This window comes from Lottia gigantea, assembly GCF_000327385.1.
Source record: "Lottia gigantea unplaced genomic scaffold LOTGIsca_30, whole genome shotgun sequence".
NCBI lineage: Eukaryota > Metazoa > Mollusca > Gastropoda > Lottiidae > Lottia > Lottia gigantea.
In genome coordinates, this window is record NW_008708987.1 from 1,841,033 (window position 1) to 1,866,065 (window position 25,033).

At 34.7% G+C, this 25,033-nt stretch overlaps 2 protein-coding genes across 2 annotated transcripts; both read left to right on the plus strand.

Annotated features, from left to right (window-relative positions):
• Positions 1–8,093: 8,093 nt before the first annotated feature.
• On the plus strand, positions 8,094–13,815 carry LOTGIDRAFT_232639 (hypothetical protein; the record flags this gene model as incomplete). Its single annotated transcript, XM_009057542.1, has 3 exons — positions 8,094–8,182; positions 8,641–8,878; positions 13,176–13,815. The coding sequence occupies 3 exons, from the start codon at positions 8,094–8,096 to the stop codon at positions 13,335–13,337; spliced, it is 489 nt and encodes a 162-aa protein (XP_009055790.1). The 3' UTR covers positions 13,338–13,815.
• An 8,151-nt stretch (positions 13,816–21,966) lies between these two features.
• On the plus strand, positions 21,967–23,089 carry LOTGIDRAFT_58591 (hypothetical protein; the record flags this gene model as incomplete). The annotated part of the gene is made up of 2 exons (XM_009057420.1): positions 21,967–22,207; positions 22,908–23,089. Coding segments are annotated over 2 exons (423 nt in total), but the record flags the coding sequence as incomplete, so codon positions are not given.
• Positions 23,090–25,033: the final 1,944 nt, after the last annotated feature.

Below are 25,033 nucleotides of genomic sequence, written 5' to 3' on the forward strand. Positions count from 1 at the left end.
TCGGATCCAAACATAAAAGGTTTGAAATTGAAATCAAACATGACCAATTCAGTCGCCTGCATTCGACAGAGAATTAAAGTAAATTGTCTATTTGTGTTTTAACGACAATGTAAACAGTACAGACATAGTTTACACAGTTTACATTCAACAAATCACTCTGTAGAATCAATTGGACCGTTTCAAATTCTAGCCTCATCGATTAACAATGAATACAGTCTTAATTTCACACCAGAATTTAGTCAACTCTTACTCATTGTAATAGAATGAAGCCACGACCTTAGCCATATCGATTAGTGACGGAAAACATCTATTGTATCCATGTTATTAAAGACACCGTGTAAACAAGTTGGAAAATGCTTGTTTACATAAAATGTTACTTCCACTGTTTCTTCCTTACATGTTTAATAAATGGCAGTTGTCAATACTTTCAATAATGCACAAGGGCGTTAAGGACACATTTAATATTGGAAATGGTAACTTTAATAGTTTTTATCGAGCAAAGAAAACAGTTTTGTCTTGTGAATTAATAATTAAAAACCAGAACTTGATTGATAATAACCGGTTTGTAGATCTAGGGTGGTCTGTAGTGAGATGGTAATGACATTTTTCACTTTGAACTGCTTAGACTTTCTGTTTTCACCGGAAACATATGTCAACTTTAATTTCTTTCGCATCCAACTACGATTTATCGCCTTAGATGCAGATAATGCTAACGCTTTTGGAAACACCTGATAGTACTTCTCTTTGGAGGAGTCCGCTACTATACAACTTTTACTCTGAATTTGCCATATTTTGGATGAGATTTTTGTTTGACGAAATTTTCTTGCGTGTTTTTTTTTTCATAATAATACCTGGTAATATCCGCTTTTCAGATCTAGAATAGTTAATACATCTTCTGTTAAAGCCGATTAAATGGTTAAATCGTATGTTCAACATGGATTAAAATGAAGAGAAGATATAGCTGGTATTAATTAAAAATCTATACAAAACCTTACTTTTTTTACACGACGAAGTCACTTTGAGCAATTAATGGTTGTTCATTTGTATTATGCTGTTTATCGGAAATTCACTGACATCCTTCAATCAAAACAAACAAATCAAAATTCAGGAAACATGCAGTAAATTGATTTTTTAATGTTTGTTTATTTGTACTAGATAAATTTGAATAGATTGCCATTGTCAACATGACAAACATGTAAAATTAAAATATAGTACATGGATCTTTGGAGAAATGAGTTAAAATGGCATCAGATGTTCGGATAAAGTAAGCATGTCCCGACAGCTCAGGAACAATATTCAGAAATCTTTTCACCGTGGCTTTTACAGATGGTATGTTCTTTGGATGAAAAAAGTATATTTAATTGTAGCTTCAGAGTTGATTTTGCTCAATTTAAAATATAATCAACCTAAAAGTTTATAAAACATGTAACTTCTTTACCGTTCTTCACCATACTCGAGCAATAGTCACCGTGCTAGGTATTTTACTGATTGAGAAAACAGAAAAAGAAAAAGAAAAAGACAATTTACACGTAGCCAGAGAAAGTAAGCGAAGCTGAAATCAATTTATTTCTCTAGGGAGAAAAAACTCATAAAAACTCAGTTTACGTAAAGGATATTTGACGTTGTTTTTATGGTACTATTAGGTCGTAAATTACTATAGCGTGCCAGACACGGTAATGTATGGCAATTTAAAATAAGATAAGTGTTCGCTTCCTATTTGCAGTATTAGTAGCTATGACCGGTGTGGCGTTTACTCACTTATGATTGATACGTACTTCCTCACGTGAAAAATTCAGTAGCTGCTACCAATGTTTGGCAAAAAAAATTGTTTTGTATTTCAAGGTTCGGATCCTCAGTCTTTGGTCTATTTAAGTTAAGTACTTACGTGTTTACTGTATTTAATTAAATAATGATAATAAAACCAAGATTGTATTCATGTTCTGCTGGATAATTGAAGGAACATTTGGGTGTGAATTACTAGATGATTGACAGTGGCAAAAGCAGACGGGTGAATACGCCTGCCTAGATACGAAAGGCCCACGCCAGTATTTAATGTAACCAAACATTTATATTTTCTGCTTGTATTGTATGCCATAAAATTAAACTCATTCCTCACTGCAACACCTCACAATTTCACGACATACAAAATAACAATAACACATCACCGAGGCACTTCGAAATATCCAAATGAAAGCAGTAAGCTATTGATATCGAAGATCGGACCGATGGCGTCAGTGACGGACCGACCGAGAGACGATCGGACCAGACGCTGTGAGCATAAAATCTGGTAGAGTAGAAAAATATCATAAAGTGTCAATTGAACCAGGCAGTCTTCATAACGCTCCATTAGTTTTATAGCTGAACATTTCACTTTTCACTTTTCCAGACTTTTACAATGAATTAATGATGTTTATCGAAAAACTGGTAAATAATTTATTTCGTGATCACTCAAAAGGTTTGCGCTTTAATCCAAAACCTCTTAATTCTAAAGAAGATGGATAACGCAGTGCAGTGTGCAATGAGGGAAATTTTATCGAGTCGGAGATACATGTACTAGTTTGCATAATATTCTTTCTATATCCAAATTTCTCATAATCTTGAACGTTATAGTCAATTAAAATTTAATACGCAGACCTTACAAGAAAGCATTTGGGTTTTCCAGAAGTTATGTCTTCATATAGGTGGGAAAGCAAACGCTTGACTCACTGAGTCATCATGTGTCCCAATTATCATGAACCTGCCTAATACGTCGGACATGGCAACAATAAGCTTCACATATCATTCCATTCAGTGCATTTATAATGAATGTTCCTTTGCTTGTGGTACAAATAGTCACATTGTTCTGAAGAGACTTCCAAACCTTGTTACAAAGGGACTTAATTTACCACGTCCATGTTTTCTCTGAAGACGTTGAATATGAATGGTGGTCTATTAAAGATTTATTTATTGCTCAGACAGATCTGTTATTCATTTCTTTGATGTGACATTTGTGAACCGTCTGGACACCTCCTCATCATCTTTCAAAATAAACCTGGGTACTTCGTGAATGATCTGAGAAAACTGTTGCATTATGCCAGTTTATTATCATTTATATAAATGAATTCTTGGCGTGCTGTAGATTCCAGCCGAAATGCATTGTAGTCTTATAACTAATAACTTCACCTATTGTATGGCAGACAATACAATGATGGGATTAACAAAGGATATTTTGCTTTTAGCGCTCTGTCATATCATGAGATCACGGATTAAACTATAGCTCGTTCGAGTTAGATATCCATACTTTGTCACTGTCGCTACGTGTATTGTTGAGATGCGTTCTCATTTAATAACATTGAAGAGTAGGCTTGCGATGATCATTTTATTGGCACAGTTAAAACATTTATATTTTCTCATACTGAGTACTGTGTATTGATATTCCCAGCACGACAGAACTAGTTTTGTTTCATTCATTGTAACAACTCTTTTAACAGGGACATAATCGAAATGTTTTGAATCGTCGAGACAACTATACAATAATGATATCATTAAAAGACTCTTCTGAGTTTTTTCACGATACCATCTTTTCTTCAAGTGGTATAAGATATGTCAGAAGAAAAGGAAATTGTCAGAAGTTCCTGTAAGAGATTCCAATCTTGGCCTATCAGTTGAAGAATGGATCTGAATCTATCATGGGAAATTTCGTGTTGAGATTTCTTAAGCTGATAACGTTTATCTGCCAAACGACTCATTGTGTGTTTTTATATATCTGAAAGAGCTGAAGCTCTGAATTGCGTACTGTATATAGGTGAAGGTTCGCCATTTCTTTGTCCGAATATAGAGTTTGTACTTAAAATGATTTCTTCTTTATGATGGAATATTCGGTTTTATTTCTCTTATTATTATTATTATTATAATTATTATCATGATTATTTTAAGATATATTTGACCTATTTAATGTACGTTTCTCCATGAAACAGATCTTCATCTGATTGTGGCAAATTCCTTTCAAATATACTAGTGGACAAAATTGGTCATGTTCTGTTCTTATTTGGAAACGTTCATGTTTCGTTAGCAAACGTGTTGGTACAATTTTCACTCTAAATAACTCAGGTTCATTAATCTCTGAAGTTCATGCCCACTTGAGATAAGTCTGTCCTCGGAATAACTATTGAAAATGTTTTAAGACCTGTCGATGCGATAGTAATGGTATATTTAAGAATGTATATATATATATATATATATATTGTCTGTACAATCTGTTTTTAATCAGCTCACAGTGATTTTATTCTATCATTAGATAGTTTGTCTTCTACAATCAATAAGATTCAAACCCATTGTCGCTTTCTTTCATCTCCCTGTTCTTAAACTTGACTGATTGTTTTTGGAATACTTTCTCACCTCGTTAAGAACGGCCTTGATTGGTTAAGCGTAAACAATGTTAGATTCCAGCCAATCAAAAAATCGTTTTCTTACTGACTAGCTTTGCAAAAAGTGGATTAACGTTCTTAGTTGTAACTCATTGATAGAATTAATTGGTCTATAATAGCTATCACCTGTCGCATTTTAAATACGAAATATTTAATTGAAAGTTATCGTAGTTTAGAATAGGGATGTAACTCTTCCAACAATAATGGTTTTAAAGATATGTAATAATTAGCAAACACAGTCGACGTTGTATTCCATTTGTCACAACTACCAGGCTACAATACATGATCTTTTAGATATTTGCCAAAACCCGTTTTGTAGATCTAATACCGGTTTGTAACCGAATCTCTCCCGGAGCATAAAAATCTATGTCTAGTTGATGAATACTGGAAATCCCACACGATGTTCCGTGTAATAGTTCAATAACCAACGCAGAATCGTTGTGTGTTACCCTTTTTGCTAATAGGAACGACTGGTCTAGTGAACGTTGATTAAAGTAGATTTTACTACAACAATAGAAAATGAATTTGGCAATGTTACAACAATGTTATCAAAAATACCATTTCCTACATATAACTGACATATACAAGATTTCAGAAGATGTGCTCGGAGTATCAGGCACAGAGACTGAAAAGAGTGACTTTCTCATCTAGTTATTCTTGAAGGTATCAATGAGTAATGGGTTGGATGATGAGAAAGATGAAAATTGGTATTTGTGTTAGTACTGAACGTTGAAGGCCTACATACGGGTATTTTATACAGGTAGTAAACTTGTATATCTATCAATCGGAACATAAAAGTACAGAGAGAAGGTTGCGGCTACTAAACCTCAAGAGTAGGATGATGTGGGTTTTCAAATTAATGTGTTACAAATTTAAAAATCATTATACAATGACAGTGATCTCAAGTGGAAACATGCCACATCAGGTTTTTTTTAAGACAAACATTGTGAAATTGAAAAGCCTCCAGTAAAGTTTTTTTTAGATAAAAGGGGCCTATGGAGTTTGTAGTCTAGTGCCTCGGAAAGTAAATATTGCTCTCTGCCTCAATCTCGATAATGTGATTAACGAAATGGAATAAGAGATTACATCAATAAAAACTCAATTCAAATTGAATTAAACATTGAAGGAATTGATTCCTCAATTTATTTTCATAATCCATCTGCACTTTTCGGTTATACATTTTGTAATAAATTTTCCATATCATCATTGTTAGCTTTGTAAAGTCTGAAGGCGAAACACATTCGGACAATGGCTTCAAGGCCAAACACATTCGGACAGTGGCTTCAAGGCCAAACACATTCGGACAGTGGCTTCAAGGCCAAACACATTCGGACAGTGGCTTCAAGGATGAACACATAAAGATCGTTCGTCCCTTTGTTTGTTCATTATCCACAATGCTATTTGTTTAGACAGAAATGTCTGCAATAATATAACTCTAATTTGTTTTGTTGGGTTAGTTATTCAAACAATTACCAATTGGTTTGGGGCATCACATTTCGCCATAATTTAGCTACTGTGGCAATATATCATAGTTACCAAGTCTTCGAAACATAGAGAAATGCAGAAATCATATGATAACGTTCGTGATTTCTGACATATAACACATCAATCAATAGTATTATTCAATAACCTGTAAACTCCTGACTTTATCTCATCTAAATGATGTAAATAGACGAGCTAATCCCTTTAAGCTGATTAGAAAAAAATATTTATTTGATTAATAACATTGGGTTAAAATCTGTTGATCACAAAATCTCCTGTCATCTCATTTCAATCTGTCAACTGTCATAAAGGAGATGTGTCTAGTATTCTGATTGCGTATTCTCGAAACGATCTTGTTATCAACGAGCACCACAGGGTCACCGACTTGAGACAGTTCTAGATAGCATAATTCTAAAATATCGGCGTAATCTCCCTCTTCACATGGATTGCTTTACCATGATTAAATATTGCCCGCTGATCTGTAATGAAACTTGGATTACAAGCCTCGACGGGGCTGATATCAGGAAAAATGAAAAACGCCAAGTTCCCAAATGTGACTCGTATGGTTTCCTTCAAACCGATCATTACACGAAAATCTAGAGACTATTCCTATATATTCGTCAATATCCTATTTTTCAAATGATAAAATATAAAATAGGCAGACAAGACTGAAAAACAACTCCTTCCTATGTGGAATACAAAACCATAATTAGTTATTGCCCGCTGCAATCTCAAATGGAGATGGGTGTTTTGAAAGCGCCTAGTTCACGATGTTAGAGGCATTATTTCCTTAAATCCAAACATTACACGAAATCCTTAATCCTTTTTCCAAATCACCCAAAATAACAGCAACAAATCTTTCCTACATGGATTACAATCCCATAATTAGATATTGCCTGCTGTTCTGTACAGAAACTTGGATTCCAACCTCAGATTGGGATGCTGTGTGGGTGAATTGAAAGCGCCGAGTCCTCGATGTTACTCCCATGGTTTCCTTTAATCTAAACATTACACGCAATCATTGATAGAATTATTTCATTATGAAAATTATTCTAGGTTTTACCTGGTTCAGATTTTCTCTGTTTGTTGAATGTCAATAATAATTCTCTTTTTTTACTCAAATGAATATCGGCGAATTCTTTCTCCAATCTTATAATTAACTAGAATAAACTAGATTACTCGAAGAAATAGCTTATTCAAAATTACCAAAACTTAAAATCAAAAAGAATAAACTACATTACGTGAAAAAAAACACAGTAATTGCAAAATTCCCTAATCCTATAATTAACTCGAATAAAACCACATTTCATAAAGAAACATCTTTTTTTTTAAATCTCGCATTTTGATTGGTATTTTTCACTCAATTCTTCGTCAAGTCCTGTACATGTTAATTATAGTCCAATGTTTTGTTAATTTGAATTCTTGGGAAAAGTTTGATTTGCCGTCATTTTTTGTTACTTTGAATTCATGATTTTTAAGTAATTATTGTGTCATGAAAAGAAATCATCGTCGTTTTGTAAAAGGTGCATATTGACAGCTTTTCGTAAATGTTTCCAAATTTAAAATTCAGAAAGTTGTGATTGCAAGGTGTTATCTGTTGAGACACTTGAGGTTTACAATTTATTATTATCATCGGCAGATCCAGATGAATTCGCTTTTCCTTCATTGTTCTGTTTTTATCAATCTCGTTGTAATGCTTAATTTGAATCTTTGAGATTCTTTGGTACTTCTCTTTTAAGGAGTCCACCTTTTACTCTCGATTTTGCCATTCTTTGGACGAGATTTTGATTTTCGAAATTGTCTTGCGTGTACAGATTTATTTAAGATGTATGTATTACTCTTTCTACAAAACTATTTAAAAATTGTATTAATTTGAAAAGAATCTAGGGGTAGCTGTCAGTCAAAATGTCACATGATTGTGAAATTTCTTAACAATTAAGTCAATCACTTGATAGAAAAATTGGCCAATGTTGATTGGATGAAAAATTGGGTTAGATTGTAGGATACCATCTTGCCGTCATAATATATCAATACTCGGGTGTCAAGCCCCTATACAAACGTATCATCAGTATGTAAAGTTATCATTATGTTTGTTATAGATATACTAGCTCTATATAATGCTATAATTATGGTTTCCATTGGTTCACGGTTTATTATTAACACACTTTTAATTTCACACGATTCTCAGCCTTACACTGTCTTAATATGGCAGTTTACTATACCAGTCGTTCTCGTTATCAAAATAAACGATTCTGCGTTGATTATTGGACTATAACTAGAACCTGCTTTTACAGGTAATTGTAAAGCTGAATAGAATGTTCAATACACTGTGGGGGTAGGGTTATTATGATTGATATAGTTCCTCATATGAAAAGTTCATTAGCTGCTAAAATGGTTCTCCAACATGTTGTTTTGAATTTAGGGTTTCGTTTTGCGGTTAGGATCTTTAATACTCGGTTTAATTATCGTAAGCAATGATAGTTGGCACAATCCCCTTTTCGATATTGTGTCAAGGGTCACGAGAGGTATCAGAACCCTTTTGGTTTATATATAAAGATATAAAGAGTAATATCTCAACTATTGGTAAACTGATCTCCAGTACCAACAGCTGAGATACTATCTTTTTTCACGACACCCGATATATATACTTGTTACTTTGATGATTAAACGAAACATTGTAAGTATTTTGTCTTGAAAGTTTTGATGTTGTTTTGAGCTATTGGTTTGATATCTTACTTTTATTATATTTCAGGTTTTTCGAAACGGAACCTGACATGAAGGCACTGTTTCCCAAAATAGTTCAAATGAATGAATCAAACCAGCTTGAATGGCAAATGGACAGAGATATGCTCCAGAAACATGCTGTTACTGTTATGGAAGGTCTGGGGGCAGCAGTAGAGAGTTTAGAAGATTCCGACTTCTTAAATAGTGTAATGGTTTCTATAGGACAGACGCATGTTAGACGTAACGTCAAACCGCAATACGTTAAGGTGGGTACACGACATTTGAGGCTAATTGTTGGCAGGGGCGACACAACAGCAACAACATGGTTTAGTGTGTTGCCTCCACAAGAGGGGAAAATGATCGACTTTTCCACCTTGCCATAGTTCGGAGTGGGTCATATCGAATGTCTGATCCTCAATCGTTTCTACATCTTCTTAATGTCAAGCTACTACGAATTGAGTCTTATTCTTTGACTGCAACAGCCACTTTCTTGTATCATGGAATGCAATAATTTGATTGGATTGTAAGCTAGCTAATGCAGCCAATCATAGCCTCTGATTACACGCACAGTCATATTGTTTATAGTCTTTCTGTCGACTACTCTGTTTGGTATTAGACGCAATTTGTACTAGCTTGGCATCGTGACGAGATATTGGCTAATTTTGGGCCGTGGCGTGGTGGCTGTAGGGGTGTAGTGTATGGTTGTATGTGCTCTCTCTGTGCTGGGGAAGCGAGTAATAGACAAGGGAATGCTGCTTTTTCCCTACTTCAGTTGCTCTTGAGCATCCCAATTAGGGGAACATCTTTTCAAAATATCAATCAAAAACAAACGAATGTTCAAGATGGGGCATTAAACAACGTTGCATGTATATAGGGAAAACAAGAGGACTTGCCGTGGTTGAGTCAGGAAAAATAACGAATTATGTTTTCTCAAATATAAATATAATTCCCCAAAATATACATTGAAATATCACAGTTCAGAAATAAATCATCCGGATACAAATATTCACATATTGCACTAAAGGCACTTCTGCGTGTCGGAGAAACTAGTTCGACAGAAAACTTCCATGGATGGAAATAAACAATAGATGTAGCACCTTTCGCACCCCTATCAACAATAAGTATTCCCAAATTATTTTTCTGCTTTGAAGCAGCTCTTAAAAGGACTTCTGAAGAATTTTCGTAAGGATTTCCACAAGCTCTTTTTGGGTTTGTCTGTGTCTTCATCGATGTTAAAAACTGGAAAAAAGTCAGCCAAATTGAAATAATACCTTGTCCATAACTCAAAATTTTCCCCATCTCTCCTTAAAATAAATAAGGGGCACCGACGGCAACTTTAAATAGTAGAGTGCGGCTAATACTGAGAGCAAGATGCCCTAAATTCCTCTCTGTGTTGTTTCTACAAGACCAGGGCGGGGATACTATCATGAATCCGGTAGTCCTTACTCATACCTCGTGATTCTGCCGGGTTTGGATTTCAACTTAGATTTTTGCTTCATTCAAGACATTATGACTTAACTGAATCCCATGGGAAAGAACAGATTTCAAATGACATTTACCAGAGATTCAGATTGATATTATATGGTTTTATGACAGAGCATCTAATCAGTAAAGTTATTCTAAATTTCACCTTTGTCGTTGATTAATAGCATGAACAATACACATTATCGATTGACAATGACTTAAGCATGAAAATGATAAACTTTTACGTTAGTACTCTCTGAATGGATTACCTTGTTAACAAATCCACCACAAAGTTTACTAGTCGTTCTTAAGGGCGAGCATGCTCAAACTATGCTAGGAAAGACTGCCCCACCCAGCCACAATTGTCAATGAAGCATCACATAGATGAACTTGAGCTCGTTTGGTAGCTTACCGTTTTCAGGCGATTCATCCAACAGCTGTAGTCGACAAGAAATAAACTCTTTGTCGCTATCCTGACTGGACACGGCGTGGACATCTCTAGATTGGTCACTTGAATCTTCCTTCAATTTATAGCTAGTGGTGTTAGAGTTCACGTCGATTTCAGCCCCGGCCATGGCGGTGAGAGTTTTATGGTCGTCCTCATCTCCACTTCCTCGACTTTCAGTTCGATGCAGATTTACTTCTTTGTCTAAAAGAAGGAGATTTTTTAAATTAAAATTTGACCAAAGTTTCCTAGTCTGATATCCAATAAGTATATCACGTTCGAGACCCGGGGAGAGACAGATTTTCCATGTTCCAAGATTAGATCGTGTTTTGTTTCTTTTGAACGCGGAGACAATGTCTATCAGCTCAAAAACTAGTTTGTATCCTTTATGTTATGTTTCATGACAGTTGATCATATTATAAAGACCAAATAGAAATACTAACCTCCACCACCTTGTGATTTATTTGCAGCCTGTTGGACATCAGCACCATCACCTACAACGTATGAGCCTTCTATTTGAGAAAGGGCAAATGGTACAAGTCCGATGCACTGCCAAAAAAATGATGACAAGATAACATCCTTCGAGTCTCGGACATAAAGAAGATATATTTATGGAGACAAACTCTTTGATGTTAGAGCCCGATACATGCCCGATGCAATGCCAAAAGAAAATGAAGCTGTCGTTGAAGGCGTGAAGCCATTCCAGGCTGTCCGGGGACATGCTACTCCGTGGAAAACCATTGTAAACATAATGGGCTTAAACCCTTCTTTCAATTTTTTTCATTGAACTTTTTGAATGTGGAAGGACCCCCTTGTCTTCCCTTGAAGTCACCACTGTGGTTACTTACCATCAAGGGCTGTGCTCTTCGACATCCCAATGAATCTTAAAAATCTTGAAAAGGCACCAACTGGTTGCTCATCCTTGTTTTCCTCGGTTTTCAAGAAATCAAAATATTTCGCTTCACAGGCCTTGTATTCCTCGACTGTCATCGGTGGCGTGGAATAGTCTGGTAACCCAGTAAAACAATACGCCGGTCTAGACATGTATTTCTTAGACATCCTGAAAGTAGCAATAGAATATAACAGAGGTTTCTCCATTGATGTCCGGTGTCGCGAAGCATAGGCCAACCATGCGTACTCTTTGAGAAACACCTTATGGTACTTCTTCTTGGAGGAATCCACTATTACACAACTTTTACTCTCGATTTTACCATATATTGGCAAATTTTAGATTTTGAATAACGGAAATGCCTTGCTTGTACGGACTTTTATGCAAAACCTGCTAATGTATAATTATAAGGGGTATTAGGTTTGAATACTGATAGTGATGTGGGTATCAGTGGATGAAGTCAAGTGCTATCAGCTGTTAGAACACGTGTTTCGGAAAGAATTCCCGTTATCAGGACAGCTAGTTTGTAAATTTGAAATTTCAGTTTGATTATGACGTCAAACAATAGAATTACGCTGTATAATTATCGCGTTGTCAAGTTTTAATTTCTGTTTCTGATGCAAACTACTAATTTTCCTCATCTTTTGCAAATACTCTGAAATTCGCAAGAGTTTTTGTGTATTTCAGGCATTATTATATTTTTTCTGTCGATGCAACATTTATCCTTGTCATGAACGTTGAAATTTGACTACACGTGGGTCGATCTAAAATGTTACACGGGTAGGAATTCATCGTGATCGATATGGAGGCCCATGAATACAAGTGAAATTTCATCATGATTCTTTTGTTTCTAACAAAAATGATACTCATACGTATGATAATCACTTAAAACAGAAACATGTGAATGAAAAAAAAAACCAAAAAGCAAGCGAAATATCCATAACACTCAAGATATAGAGTAAATTTTTAATAAAAGGAGCGGCTTTTGCTACAGAAGGTAATGGAACTCTTCAGAAAGTGAAAAGAATAAGCTTTGAATATAAAATTCCCATTCTTACCTTGTTCAAAGTAATGAAAACTTCAAAATATGCAGAGAAACTTGAAATGCGTCTATGACGTTATGTCATTGTTGCATATATTTCGATTGTAACGTCATAATAAGAGAAATTTTTAATCGGAAAGAATGCGAACTCTTTTGAAATTTGTCGGTAGCCCTTTATGAGGTGAGGTATAGAGCCAAATGCATGTATAATGTATCTGCATTGCTGAGTGGGAAACCATTTCTTTGATCAGTTAAATTAATGGCTCCTTGGTTGTATTAAGTGCAAGCTGCGGAAACCGGCATTGAACACTGTATCGTGATTTTATAGTAATAAACAATCCCGAATGAAATGATGGCATGCGATGGCATTTTCAGTAAGGCCAAGCAGTCGGAAAAATGTTGACTCGAAAATGAATATTTTTAGTGAGTCTTCGTGAGAAAATTTGGCACTCCTTAGAATAATTTCGGCTTTTATACTCGATTTAAAGTTTTAAATCCATTGAAAGTTCCACGGCCTCGTTTCACACAAAAAGCCCATGATAAGAATTTGTCATCTGAAGTGTGGGATAGCCTAGGACCTCTATAACATTAATAAATACCATAGCTACTGGCAACATCGATCATATGATTTTTTATGAAACGGTATCCAGGTTAAAGTCTTTGATTTTGAAGGATTACGCAATTTGAAACGAATTTAAAAATGATTTTGTTTTCTATTTTCAGAAATTATGGCCGTCGTTACATTACGGACTGGGTGTGTGTTTGGGAGACCATTATAATAAAGAGGTTTCGGAGGCGTGGAGAAAAGTGTACATTTATATTTCAGCACAAATGACTCGAGGGATGAAAAATCCCAATTTAAAAACTAACGATGAGTTATCATGACGTGAACACGTGACCTGTCCGTCGCCATCTTGGTTGTGTATATATTACAGATCGTTCATGTTCCACATTATCATTTAAATAACGAAACCTTTTTAATCTAAATGAAATGGAATGAATGGAGTTTACGTCTGTACCATGTGGGCTAATGAAGACGGGCAACGCCATGCAGGGTGCAATGAGGGAAATTTTGCCAGGACAGCGGCATTAATCTGCTCTTTTTTTTTTTTTTATTTGCGGCTGTCGAGGGTTTTTAATTTAAAAAAGTTTTATTAATCCATTATCACTTTGTGGAAGATAGTTAAAGATGTGATTTCATTGGCACATGAACAGTTTTGTCGCCGTTTTTTGTTGCCCCTCGTTTTCCCGCAGCCGGTTGGTAAAACTCTTGACAAGACTCTAGTCGGCGACAAGAATCGCCGCCAAAAACAGTTCGTGTACCCGCAGCATTAAAAACATGAATGTACAATTTCTAAAACACACCAAAATGGGAGATAAAAAAATCTTCGACAATTGTTTTAATGAAATTTGAATATTTAACAAAACTGTTGTAGACAATAGCACACCTTTATTCTTAGACATCCCTGTACGTTCACAATCAACATGTGTTTAATGGATTTTTCTTTACCGCTTTAAGTTTACATATTTATATATTTTGCCAATCTTAGCAATAAAAACAACCCTTTCATTTCATGTTGACAATCTTCAAATCTTATATTCAAACGAGTAATTCACGGATTCAACGAAAAGTGGTCAATTTGGATGTTTTTGTGTTTTTTGAACGATATTAAATAGATGGAAGGCATCAATTGGTTACAAACAGCGGTGACGGTGAATCATTATTTTTTAGAAGCTTGGTCGAAAACTGCAGATGCGTACAACCTTATCATAGATTAAGGTGTTACAGTATCCTGTCAGCTATATTAGGGAGTCACGAGTCAGAAAGTATCAGGCTTACTGGAACCAGAGATAAACAGCACTGTCGGATGTCATTATCTATTGTTATTCTGTTGTTATTGTTATTATACTATGTTAAAGTCTTTATTACATTGTATTACAATAACATATTCCCAGCATCACCAATTATTCTCCATTATTGTTAGAGGTTTGTCATTTTAAGGGATATCTTCCTGTTAATTTTCGGTTAAGATAGATACAATGTTTATATTTAACTTATTAATTCAAACATCAGATAGATATAGAAACGTATGATATATACAGTACGTGCTTAATATATCAATTGTAGAACTATATAGAATTGACAATTCGATAGCTATATCACTTTAATTTCTAAAAAAGTATATAATTGTGATTAAAGCGACGAAATTAGAATATTTTCTAACATTGACCACAATTAAAAAAGTAATTAGAGGACCTATATCCCTTCATTTTTTAGAAAAGTTTAAAGCGACGAAAGAGACGAATTTAAGAATATTTTGTAACATTGACCACGCCCTTCATCATGATTAAGCTAATAGTTTAGATAACCATATCCCTTGAAGGTTCTAATTGTGTGTTTATTAGGGTCTATTAGAAGGTTTCGTTCTATCAAAGATGGTTTTAATTACCGCTAGCTACCAGATCATAATTACATTCTTCGAAGCCTTCCATCTGCTCTCGGATGATAACCGCCATTCTTATGGCTTCTTAAAGCAAACGTGAACGTTTGTTTGTCTTTTCTGTTTATACATGTTAAAAGTAGAGTTTTCTATCTGTAAGATAAGTAATATAACAGGTACACCGCTCTACTCGCGGCTTCTTGAAGTGTTAAAGTAAAGCAACTCCCTGACGTTAGCCGCCATTGTTATGGTTTCTTAAAGCAAACGTGAACAGTTTGTTTGTCAATTCTGCTATAGTTATACGTTTAGGAGCTTCTTCACAATATCAAGCTATCACGTACCGATTCTAATACCTTGACACAATAAGGCTTTGTAATACAAGAAAGGTGGTTATTGCAGTCAAGGTATCCGACGCAGTTTGTAATTGTTTGACATTGTGAAGATGCGCACAGCGTTAATCTCTGAGTATCAATATGATTCAATTTCTGTATTGATATTTCATGGCTGTGGACAAGTACATCAAAATTAGAAATCTTCGTTACACTGTATAATGCCATAATGGTCACCGTCTTGTTATGGCTTCTTGAAACTATGAGGAATAGCTTGGAATAGTATTGAGTATAGTGAAGATACATAGTTACATGGCATCTTACAGCAGAACAGTTGATAGACATTTCTGTCTTGAGATATACGGCTCCTAGCTACTTGGGGTAACCCCCCCCCCCCTGCAAAAAAAGGATCGCCCCCCCCCCCCTTAAAAAATCCTGACAACCCACCAATTATATTGCTGCAATTAAACACCATACACCATTGCCCTCCGGATATGTTAATTGTCCTTCCGGATGTATTACTTGCGCCTCCGGATATATTACTTGCCCCTCCAGATATATTACTTACCCCTCCAGATATATTACTTGCCCCTCCGGATATATTACTTGCCCCTCCAGATATATTACTTACCCCTCCCAAACAAGTCAATAAGTCTGGCTACGGGCCTGGTTTATAAACAATGTGAAACATAACAAAGTATTATTCTGTGTTTACGGGTTATTACGACATAAGAGATTAGGCACCACGTCCGCTTCAGGCTTTACGTTCGGTATTCTTCACCAAAGTTGTTATCAACTACACGTTATAATATTCAATTTTGTTATTTTTGTTTTTTCACCCTTTAGAAAACGATTGTCTTGTAAAAAGTTTATTCAATTTCCACAAGAATCGAATAAAGAATTAGATTTATTTAAAATTGTTTGGGTTTATTTTTCAGAGAAGTGTCAGTTCACCACCCCACACTATCTCCCCTCTCTCAATCCGACTATCCTGTAACTGCTTCTCAAAGTCTTCCCTCTGTCGTCTGACAGATACTGGAACGCCACAGATTTCAATACTATCTCGACATCATAAAAATTACGGATCGCAGTAGATGTCGTAACATTGTTATCGTGGTTCCAGTAATACCAAAACAACTTGACCAGATTATGACGTCACTATCTGAAATATCATTTAATTTTAACTTTTCTTGTACCCAAAGCTATGATGACATAAAAAATGTCCTAAATGAACCGCCGTAAAGAACACCTACACAATTTAATTTTAAAATTGGCTGTTTTTAAAACGGTATTTTACTTCTTTGTTAAAAAGGAAATTCCCTTTGCTATTTAAATCTATATAATAACCCAGACTAGGTAATTTGAACATTTAGCGTTCGATTAACCATTAAACATGCACCAATGGTAATCTATAGAAGCCTTGGTTGAAACTAACCGTTTTAAAACAGTGTTAACCACGTCTAGTTTTTAATAAGAATGATTTTAACAGTTATTTAGACTGAATTTAAACAAGAATTATTTTAAAAGAGGCGATCTATTTCCCTGTTTTGTATCAAAACATATCCAGTTAAATAAATGGATGTTGATATAGGTTTAACTGTGATAGTGAATAGTTACTGAACGTAGAAACTCAAAACCGCTGACATTCCGCACTGTAATAAAGACTCGACCCTTCTATACCCGAACGACAACCCGTAGTACCGACGGTAAACGGTGACGACCGAGTCGCGAATGAGGCTCGAGAACAGTGGTTATAGACTGTCCGTAACGGCTTCGAGCAACCTGAAAGCTGCTCTACCCCCACGGGTAATATCTCTCATTGCCCCACCGTATGACATTTCCAATTGTCACCAGCTTCAAAAAATAGGACGTAAAACTCATTTTCAGTTAATATAATTATACCAAGGAACTATATTTTATTCTTCACATACAGCAAAATTTTCTTTCAATGCAATCTGCTAATACGTGACGTAAAACTCCATTTCATTTCATTTTCATTAGATTAAAAGGATAGTACTTTAGCATATAAAGTAGTCAAAATTTTTATCTCAAAGGTTCTCGCAGTTCTGTCATCAAAATGCGATCTGTTGTAATTTGGTAACATAAAAAAGTAAAATATCCTTCAGCAATTTTCCTTTAGAAGTGAGCTCTTCTGTTACCTCTAAATGCCAATTTACCACGCACTAAAACCAAGTATTTTCCTTTTATAGCAATTGTTTCATCAATGCACAAAATTAAAACGGAATTAGATTCTTTTATCAAGTTTCAAACATAAAGGGAACATAATCTGAAAAAACAAAATTCCTATTATGAAGTGAAAAAAACGAAATGTATTTTTGTAGAAGAGGTCAAATTTAGAATGTTTTTTACATGAAGTATCCTAAAGTGAAACGCTTTCTTCACTCTTCTGAAAAGTCATTTGAATAAATTGGAACTTACTTCTGAGTAGATTTCTTTCGTTTTGCACGAAACATTTAATTTTCAACTTTTCGTCACCAATGACTAACAAGTACCATTGCGTTTGTAGGAATCACTAGGTAAAGGGTGGGGTCGAGTAGGCTCCACAGAATTATCAAGGCAAGCCGAGGTGGGGGAGCCGAGGTCAGAATTTTTGTCTGAAAAGTTCACATCAAATATCATGTTTATAACTGTAGACGAACCCGGTGTCCAGTTTAGATTCTGAAAAATGTAAGAATAGCTATAGTTTAGATCAATTTTCGATTGAAAAGATGAGAAAGTTCATATTACATGACATACTGGTATAACTTTTTAACTGGTCTTTAATTGTACACGAACTCGGCGCCGAGTTTTTACTCTGAAAAGTATTATAGCTACAGTATATTTCAGTGCTATCAAACGAAGAGATGAGAACGTACGGGTTGTATCACTGTTCATGACATACTGGTATATTCTATTTAATCTATAAGATCACAGGTCCATTAAAAGATTACCTTCCGATATGACCAGGTTTCTTTCAGTCAGTTGAAAAAATCTAACATAATCCTAAAAGCTTAAAAGGTTTATTGCATTCAAACGAAATTAAACTTTTATTATGTCGTGGTCAAACGTAGATCTTTCGTAATGTCACTAGTACTTTACATTGTAAATATGAAGTATAATTCGTCTTGTATTGAGTGAAGTTAGAGAAAATTCAGATGGAGCACTGTAAATGTTAAGGTTCTCTATACAGGCAGAAATTGAAAGCCCCAATTGCACCACCAGTGACTTATTTAGAGGGTTGGCCATTGGGTCATGTCCCCTCCCCTCCTCCTCCCCCTGCACCTCAGGCCTGCAAAAGTCATTTTTAAGTGAGAATTAAGCCCTCTAAACGCTCAAAATTCATCTCAGGCCGTCTAAAATCCGTTGGTCTTTATGAGGTCCCTGGAAGTCCTCAGACCCCCAGCCTCTAGGGGTCCATTCCATTTAAAGTTTATAATTAAAATAACCTTTTTGGTATTGAAGCCAAGGGTTCTTAACAGGCTCGAAGTTAAGTCTGTTAATTGATTCTTTAACATTGGGAGAAAAAACGACTACACCATGTCGTAATGACTGTTGGGTGGTGTGATGGTTTGTTACAAAGATCATTATTCCAGTAAACGAACCGGAAGTGACATTTTTAAATTTCAAGCAAGTATTAGAATGACAAGGTTCAACTGAACAGCAAAGCTTTAAAATGCAGTTGATTTGAATATTACATGATTTACGTCGCACATCACATTTCCTTTGTTATCCGACTGGTTCCCATCCCCCCCCCCCTCCCCCTTTACAACACAAATGTTTGCCTCCCTCGGCTTCCATAGAGATAAAACTCCTCATGATGATGATGAAAATTGAAAACGCTCAATGACTATATATGGTATTATTAGTAAGTGGTCTGTAATTTGTCAGTATAATTGGTATCGGTTGATTGATATACGCGAGTACCTACAATACAATATTAGTATTTATCAGTATCTGTAATTAATAGTAGTACTACTGACTCCTTGACATCATTCCAAACAACATAAGCTAGGCTAGGATAATCACTTCATACGACCACACTCAAACAATCTTAGTTGGTTTGTGGATGACAAAGAACGTTCGCTCCCAGCTAACTGATATCACAGACTAGGTAGTTGTTGGTAGATGACAAGTTAACGCCCGCTTCCAGCTAACTGATATCACAGACTAGGTAGTTGTTGGTATATGACAAGTTAACGTCTGCTTCCAGCTAACTGATATCACAGACTAGGTAGTTATTGGTAGATGACAAGTTAACGTCCACTTCCAGCTAACTGATATCACAGACTAGGTAGTTGTTGGTAGTCGTAGTAGTTGGTAGTTGGATTGTTTCAAATTGGATGATTCTGTGTTGTTGGTTTGGTTGTTGATAATTCGTTAGATCTGGTCGGGTCGAATGTCATAGCAGTGAAACTCGGACCTGGATGGTGTGGCGTGAGTTACTTCTTCTTCATTCTTCCCAACTCGTTCTGATCATGGTAATTGGTTGATTGATAGTCGAATGGTAGTCGTTTGACTCAAGCAATCTGATTAATTTAGCTTTAATTAAAATATGCGATAATCAAAAGTGGATCTTTGATACGTTTGGATTTAAAACTTGAAGAGAGTGTTTTGGATAGAAAGCAACATTTAGATCTAATTCACTTTAGAAATTTGATTGATTTCCTCCATTTACCTATAGTACTTTGGGAGCCAATCTGTAAACGATATTATGTCGGTCCTATAAAGTCAAATTTAAACATATTTTGTAAAATTCGATTTTTTCATCAAGTTTGCAATTTAATATTGACTTTTTTAAATTGTGACTGAGTAGAAACTTATCGAATTATATAAGTATCCTACTGTCACAGACTTTTCTTGGTTTTTCGGGGCAGATTACTTCTATTTCGAAAAAAAAATTATAAAGGGTGGCCAAAGCCAATTCAATTTCTAACGAAAAAAAACTTTTTTATACTTCTCGCAAAACTGAATATAATCTATGATACTCAAGTGTTCCGTGTAAGAAACTAACTATACAAATATTGTTCAGAGTTAAGTTATAAGCATTTATTTTGTCATAAAGCCCAATGTCTTTTGGCAAATGTAGTAATAAATCTAGATTTATTATCCATTGATCCGAAAAAAGAAAAATCGACAACTTTACTTTTATTTTTTTAATCAAATAATTAAAACTGTGTACCCCTCTATGAAACATAGAGGCAAGTCTAAGACCCACCGTTTCCATGTTTTAGTTGTCAAAGGGAGATAACCACGGTTTCTGAAGACAAAATAAAAACAGTAAAAAGAATTCAATGACATTTTAAATTTACATAAAGTTGCTTAAGGAATCAAAATGTCCAATCAGCGGGTATTTTTCTTAAAATACTAATTTGGAAAACTCAATTCAAATTTTATAATTATTCTTTCGTTTTAAAATAAATTTCCGATGATTGACGAAATTTGTGACGTCATAAATAAAAATAAACCAGGAAAAACATTGAGCAATAAATGGAGGACATTTGCTTCAGTTTTAGATCCTGAATTTATCATATTTACATAACAATAGAGAAAGGTAGATATATATAAATACAATAAGTGTTATTCAAAGAATATATTGACAAAAGAATCAAAGGTCGGGAAAACTTCGATTTTATTGCCAATGGTGAATTCGATTGGCCTATTTTTGTGTCGAGCTTAGTTTGTTATTGTTTACATTATTGAGGTCACCCATCAAGTTATGGATTCGCAGTAGTCTGGACGTGTCAAGCCCAAAACAGTTAAACTGCGCATAGATATTCTTAGACATTGTTAGCGTACTATCCTTTTGTAAATGCAAATTCCCAACTAAACTAAGTCTTGTGGTTGGTTGGTAGAGTTTGGACTCAATATGTCAAATCTGTCTCTATTATTGTCAACATCTTGAAGTTGATATTGTTGATAGACACATAAAAATTATTTGAATAATTTACAGTAGCTGCATACCTTATGTTAATTTGTAATGAAATAAGCTTACACTAAGAGCTTTTGTGATATATTATAACTGTTTATCATGTAGGCCTACACGTACCAGTATACCGGTATAAGCTTACTGGCCTTTTAATGACACATAATCATATGGTTAAATTTAGTTCTTTATTCACCATTTCATTATCATACTGTACATAGAAACATATCAAAGGTCTATTACACTACTGAAAGACAAATTTACTATGTAAGTTAGACATATTCAATGGTAAACATGGGCATATATAACGGAAATGTTCATGCAGTATAGAAATATCTTATCTTAATGTGAGTGTTATGTAAGCTTATACAAAATGGAGTCTTAAGGATTATGACATGTTGAATTTGAAATATTGATATTCTTCAACAGTGAAATTCTACAAAAAAGGATTATTATAAAAAGTTATTTTAATCAATCTTTCAAATGGAAAACACGATTCTAATTGAAACCATTTTATATAATAATATTCAAAGTTTAAGAACACCATATCTATTACAGTACTTAGAATTTGTAAATCAAATTTAGCTGAAATTTGGGTTGAACTATGACTACAAGAGTAAGAATTTAGGAATTTTTTTTCTTCAATCTTTTCAGTTTGATAACATATTAAACAATTAGCAACACCATCAATTAAGCATATTTTATTTTGTATAATTGGTTTTGTTTCAGTTTGAATACATATTTACCACATAGCAATGGCCTCAATAGAGTTATCAGATGATATAGAAGTTGTAGATGTGCCTGTAGCCACAACCAATAAGATGCAGAGATCAGCTTACGCAGCTGTTGTATTCCACAATGTAGCTGAGATGTACCCAGCAGATGCCCATGTTGAGTGTTCGTATACAATCACGAGTGATATCACCCCCTCTACTAGAGATTGGGTTGGATTATATAAAGTAGGGTGGATGTCTCCTAATGATTATTTTTATTATGAATGGGCTCCCTATCCGAAGGACTATAAACCAGAAACTGATGCCCAAGCTAAAATATTATATCAAGGTAATATCAAAGTTTGAAATTTCTAAATCTTTTCTAAAACTGATACAGTTATGAATTGTTAATGAGTCATTGTCACTAGTAAACATGTCTGTGATACCAGTTAGCTGGAAGCGGACGTTAACTTGTCATCTAACCAACAACTACTTAGTCTGTGATATCAGTTAACTGGAAGCAGAAAGTGGAAGTCATTTTGATTTTCTATTAAGTAAAGTTTGAACTTCTCCCTTTAACCAGTTTAATTAGCTCAATGACCGAAGATTCACTGATGTGCTTAGAGTATTTTACTTTGAAAGATAAAGATATGAATTTAATGAACAGAGAGCTATTTATTTTGGTAAATGAAAAATTGATATGTAAATACTTCCCCATAGTTATATACCAATGTATTGCCAAACTGTTATATTGTAATTTATATTTCCTATCATGGTTCGGATTTTTTTTACTGGTAGCCTACTTGTTTTTTATATCGTTTTTTTCCGTTGTTCAGATTGTTAGTTGTGGTACATGTGTTTTGTTCCGTTGTTCAGATTGTTAGTTGTGGTACATGTGTTTTGTTCCGTTGTTCAGATTGTTAGTTGTGGTACATGTGTTTTGTTCCGTTGTTCAGATTGTTAGTTGTGGTACTTGTGTTTTTTTTAATGATTACTAAACACCACTCACGGAAATCTTTATAGAATGTTTGAAATATTTTGATTGACAGCTCACAATCTACCAGATGATGATGGTGAATTTTATCAGTTTTGTTACGTAACAAGTTCTGGTCATATCCGAGGAGCCAGTACACCATTCCAATTTAAAAGACCAAGTGCCGGAGATTTCGTAGAAGTGGAGGATGAAGATAATGATATGTTGATTGTTCAGGAGAAAACTATTTATTTGGAAGAAAATCTTAAAGAAGCTGCTCTTCAAAAAGCCAGCCTCTTAGAGGTATAGTGACAAAAATATGACTTTACGCCATTTCAAAATGAAATTAAATTGGGTTTGTATCCTATTTTGATGTACCTGATTAGGTTAATGAAGACTCCATTGCCATGCAGTGTACCAAAAGGGAAATTTTATGAGGACAGCGGCATTAGCTTACTCTTTCAGATCAAAGGATCTTTAACATGTTCAACCCTAAGCCAAGGTTTCTTGTCCCATGTAAAGCAGATGCTTTTTCCATGTCAGCCCTCTGACCTTCATCACTGAAAAAGGGAAACCGGGTTTCGATACAATTTACACGTGTGGTCATCAGATAACATCATCTGATGACGACGTTATGTAAGATTACTTGTTTTTTAAGAATTGTGTTATACTATAATATATTTGTTATATGGTATGTTTAAAATGTAAATTAGCATAGTCATTCATGAACTAAAAAGATATTAATCTGGTTATTTTAGACACAAGAAGAATTAGAAAAAGATAAGAAGACATTAAGATTAGCTGTACGAGATGTTAAAAAACGATTAAGATTAAAAACTACAGCGTATGATGAATTAAAGAAAGAATTAGAAGAGAAAACATGGGAACTTGAAGATAATAATAAAAATGCCAAGGATTTGATTTTGGTCCATGATGAACTGAAAATAAAAGTAGACACCTTGACAAAGGTAAATAAAAGTAGACACCTTGACACAGGTAAATAAAAGTAGACAAGTTGACACAGGTAAATAAAAGTAGACACCTTGACACAGGTAAATAAATGTAGACACCTTGACACAGGTAAATAAAAGTAGGCACCTTGACACAGGTAAATAACAGTAGACACTTTGACAGAGGTAAATAAAAGTAGACACCTTGACACAGGTAAATAAAAGTAGATACCTTGACACAGGTAAATTTAGATTTTTCTTCAGTATAAACAGTTTGCGTTAAATTTGTTTGTCAAATTTTTAAGATTTGAAGGGGCCAATTTTGAAAACATTTTTCTAAATGGTAATATCTTAAGCACTTGTAGGGATGTCTCTCAAACGTACAGTGGTATATTTTCAACATTTTTTTGTGATTTTAATTGTAGGAGAAAGCCGATTGTGAGAGGAGGATTGAACAGCTGTTTTTAACGTTGTTCGAATTGAAAGAGAGAGAGAAAGTATTACAGAATGAAAAGGATGAATTAGATGGACAGAACAAATCATTGAAGGAAGAAGCAGAAATGATCAAGGTTTGATTTTAGATAAAGTCTTAATTGATTCTCGTAATTTTCCCTCAAGAGGAACTAACTCAGTCATTGGCTGTTAGCTGTAGATGGACTTTGATCTCCATCAAGACAAGATAAATCTCTGATGACTTTAACAAGCTCTTTAGTGGTTTCAGCTCTATAGATCCTTCAAATGAAGAAGGAATTTATCCAACAGAACAATGCCATAGTTTTCAAAATAATTTGTGATTCCAAATGTGTTCAGATTAGATCCAAACTAGCTGTTTAAGGTGATTTTAACCTGTTATCATTTTACCTCTTATCATTGTTTCCAGGGTCATCTGACAAAATCCGAGGGAACTGTATCGAACTATGCCAGTGAAATAACTACAATGAAGAAAGAACTAGAAGAGAAGGAAAGCTATATTGCTGCTTGTCAAATGGAAATTGCTACGTTAAAATCTAATCTTCATCAACAGTCAGTGGAGGTAGAAAAATCCAGACATGTCATGGCCTCAAATAACGTAAGTTTCAGAAGTTTGACCTTATTCACGCGTCAGCCATATTGAATCCAGAACGAGGCTCATGGCGATGCATGGACTTTAAGAAGTTATCGTTTTGATTTGTTCTTCAGGAAAGTGTTGAGAAACTGCAGGAACGATTGAGAAATACAGAAGATAAACTGGAAGCAGCCGTCAAAGTTAAAG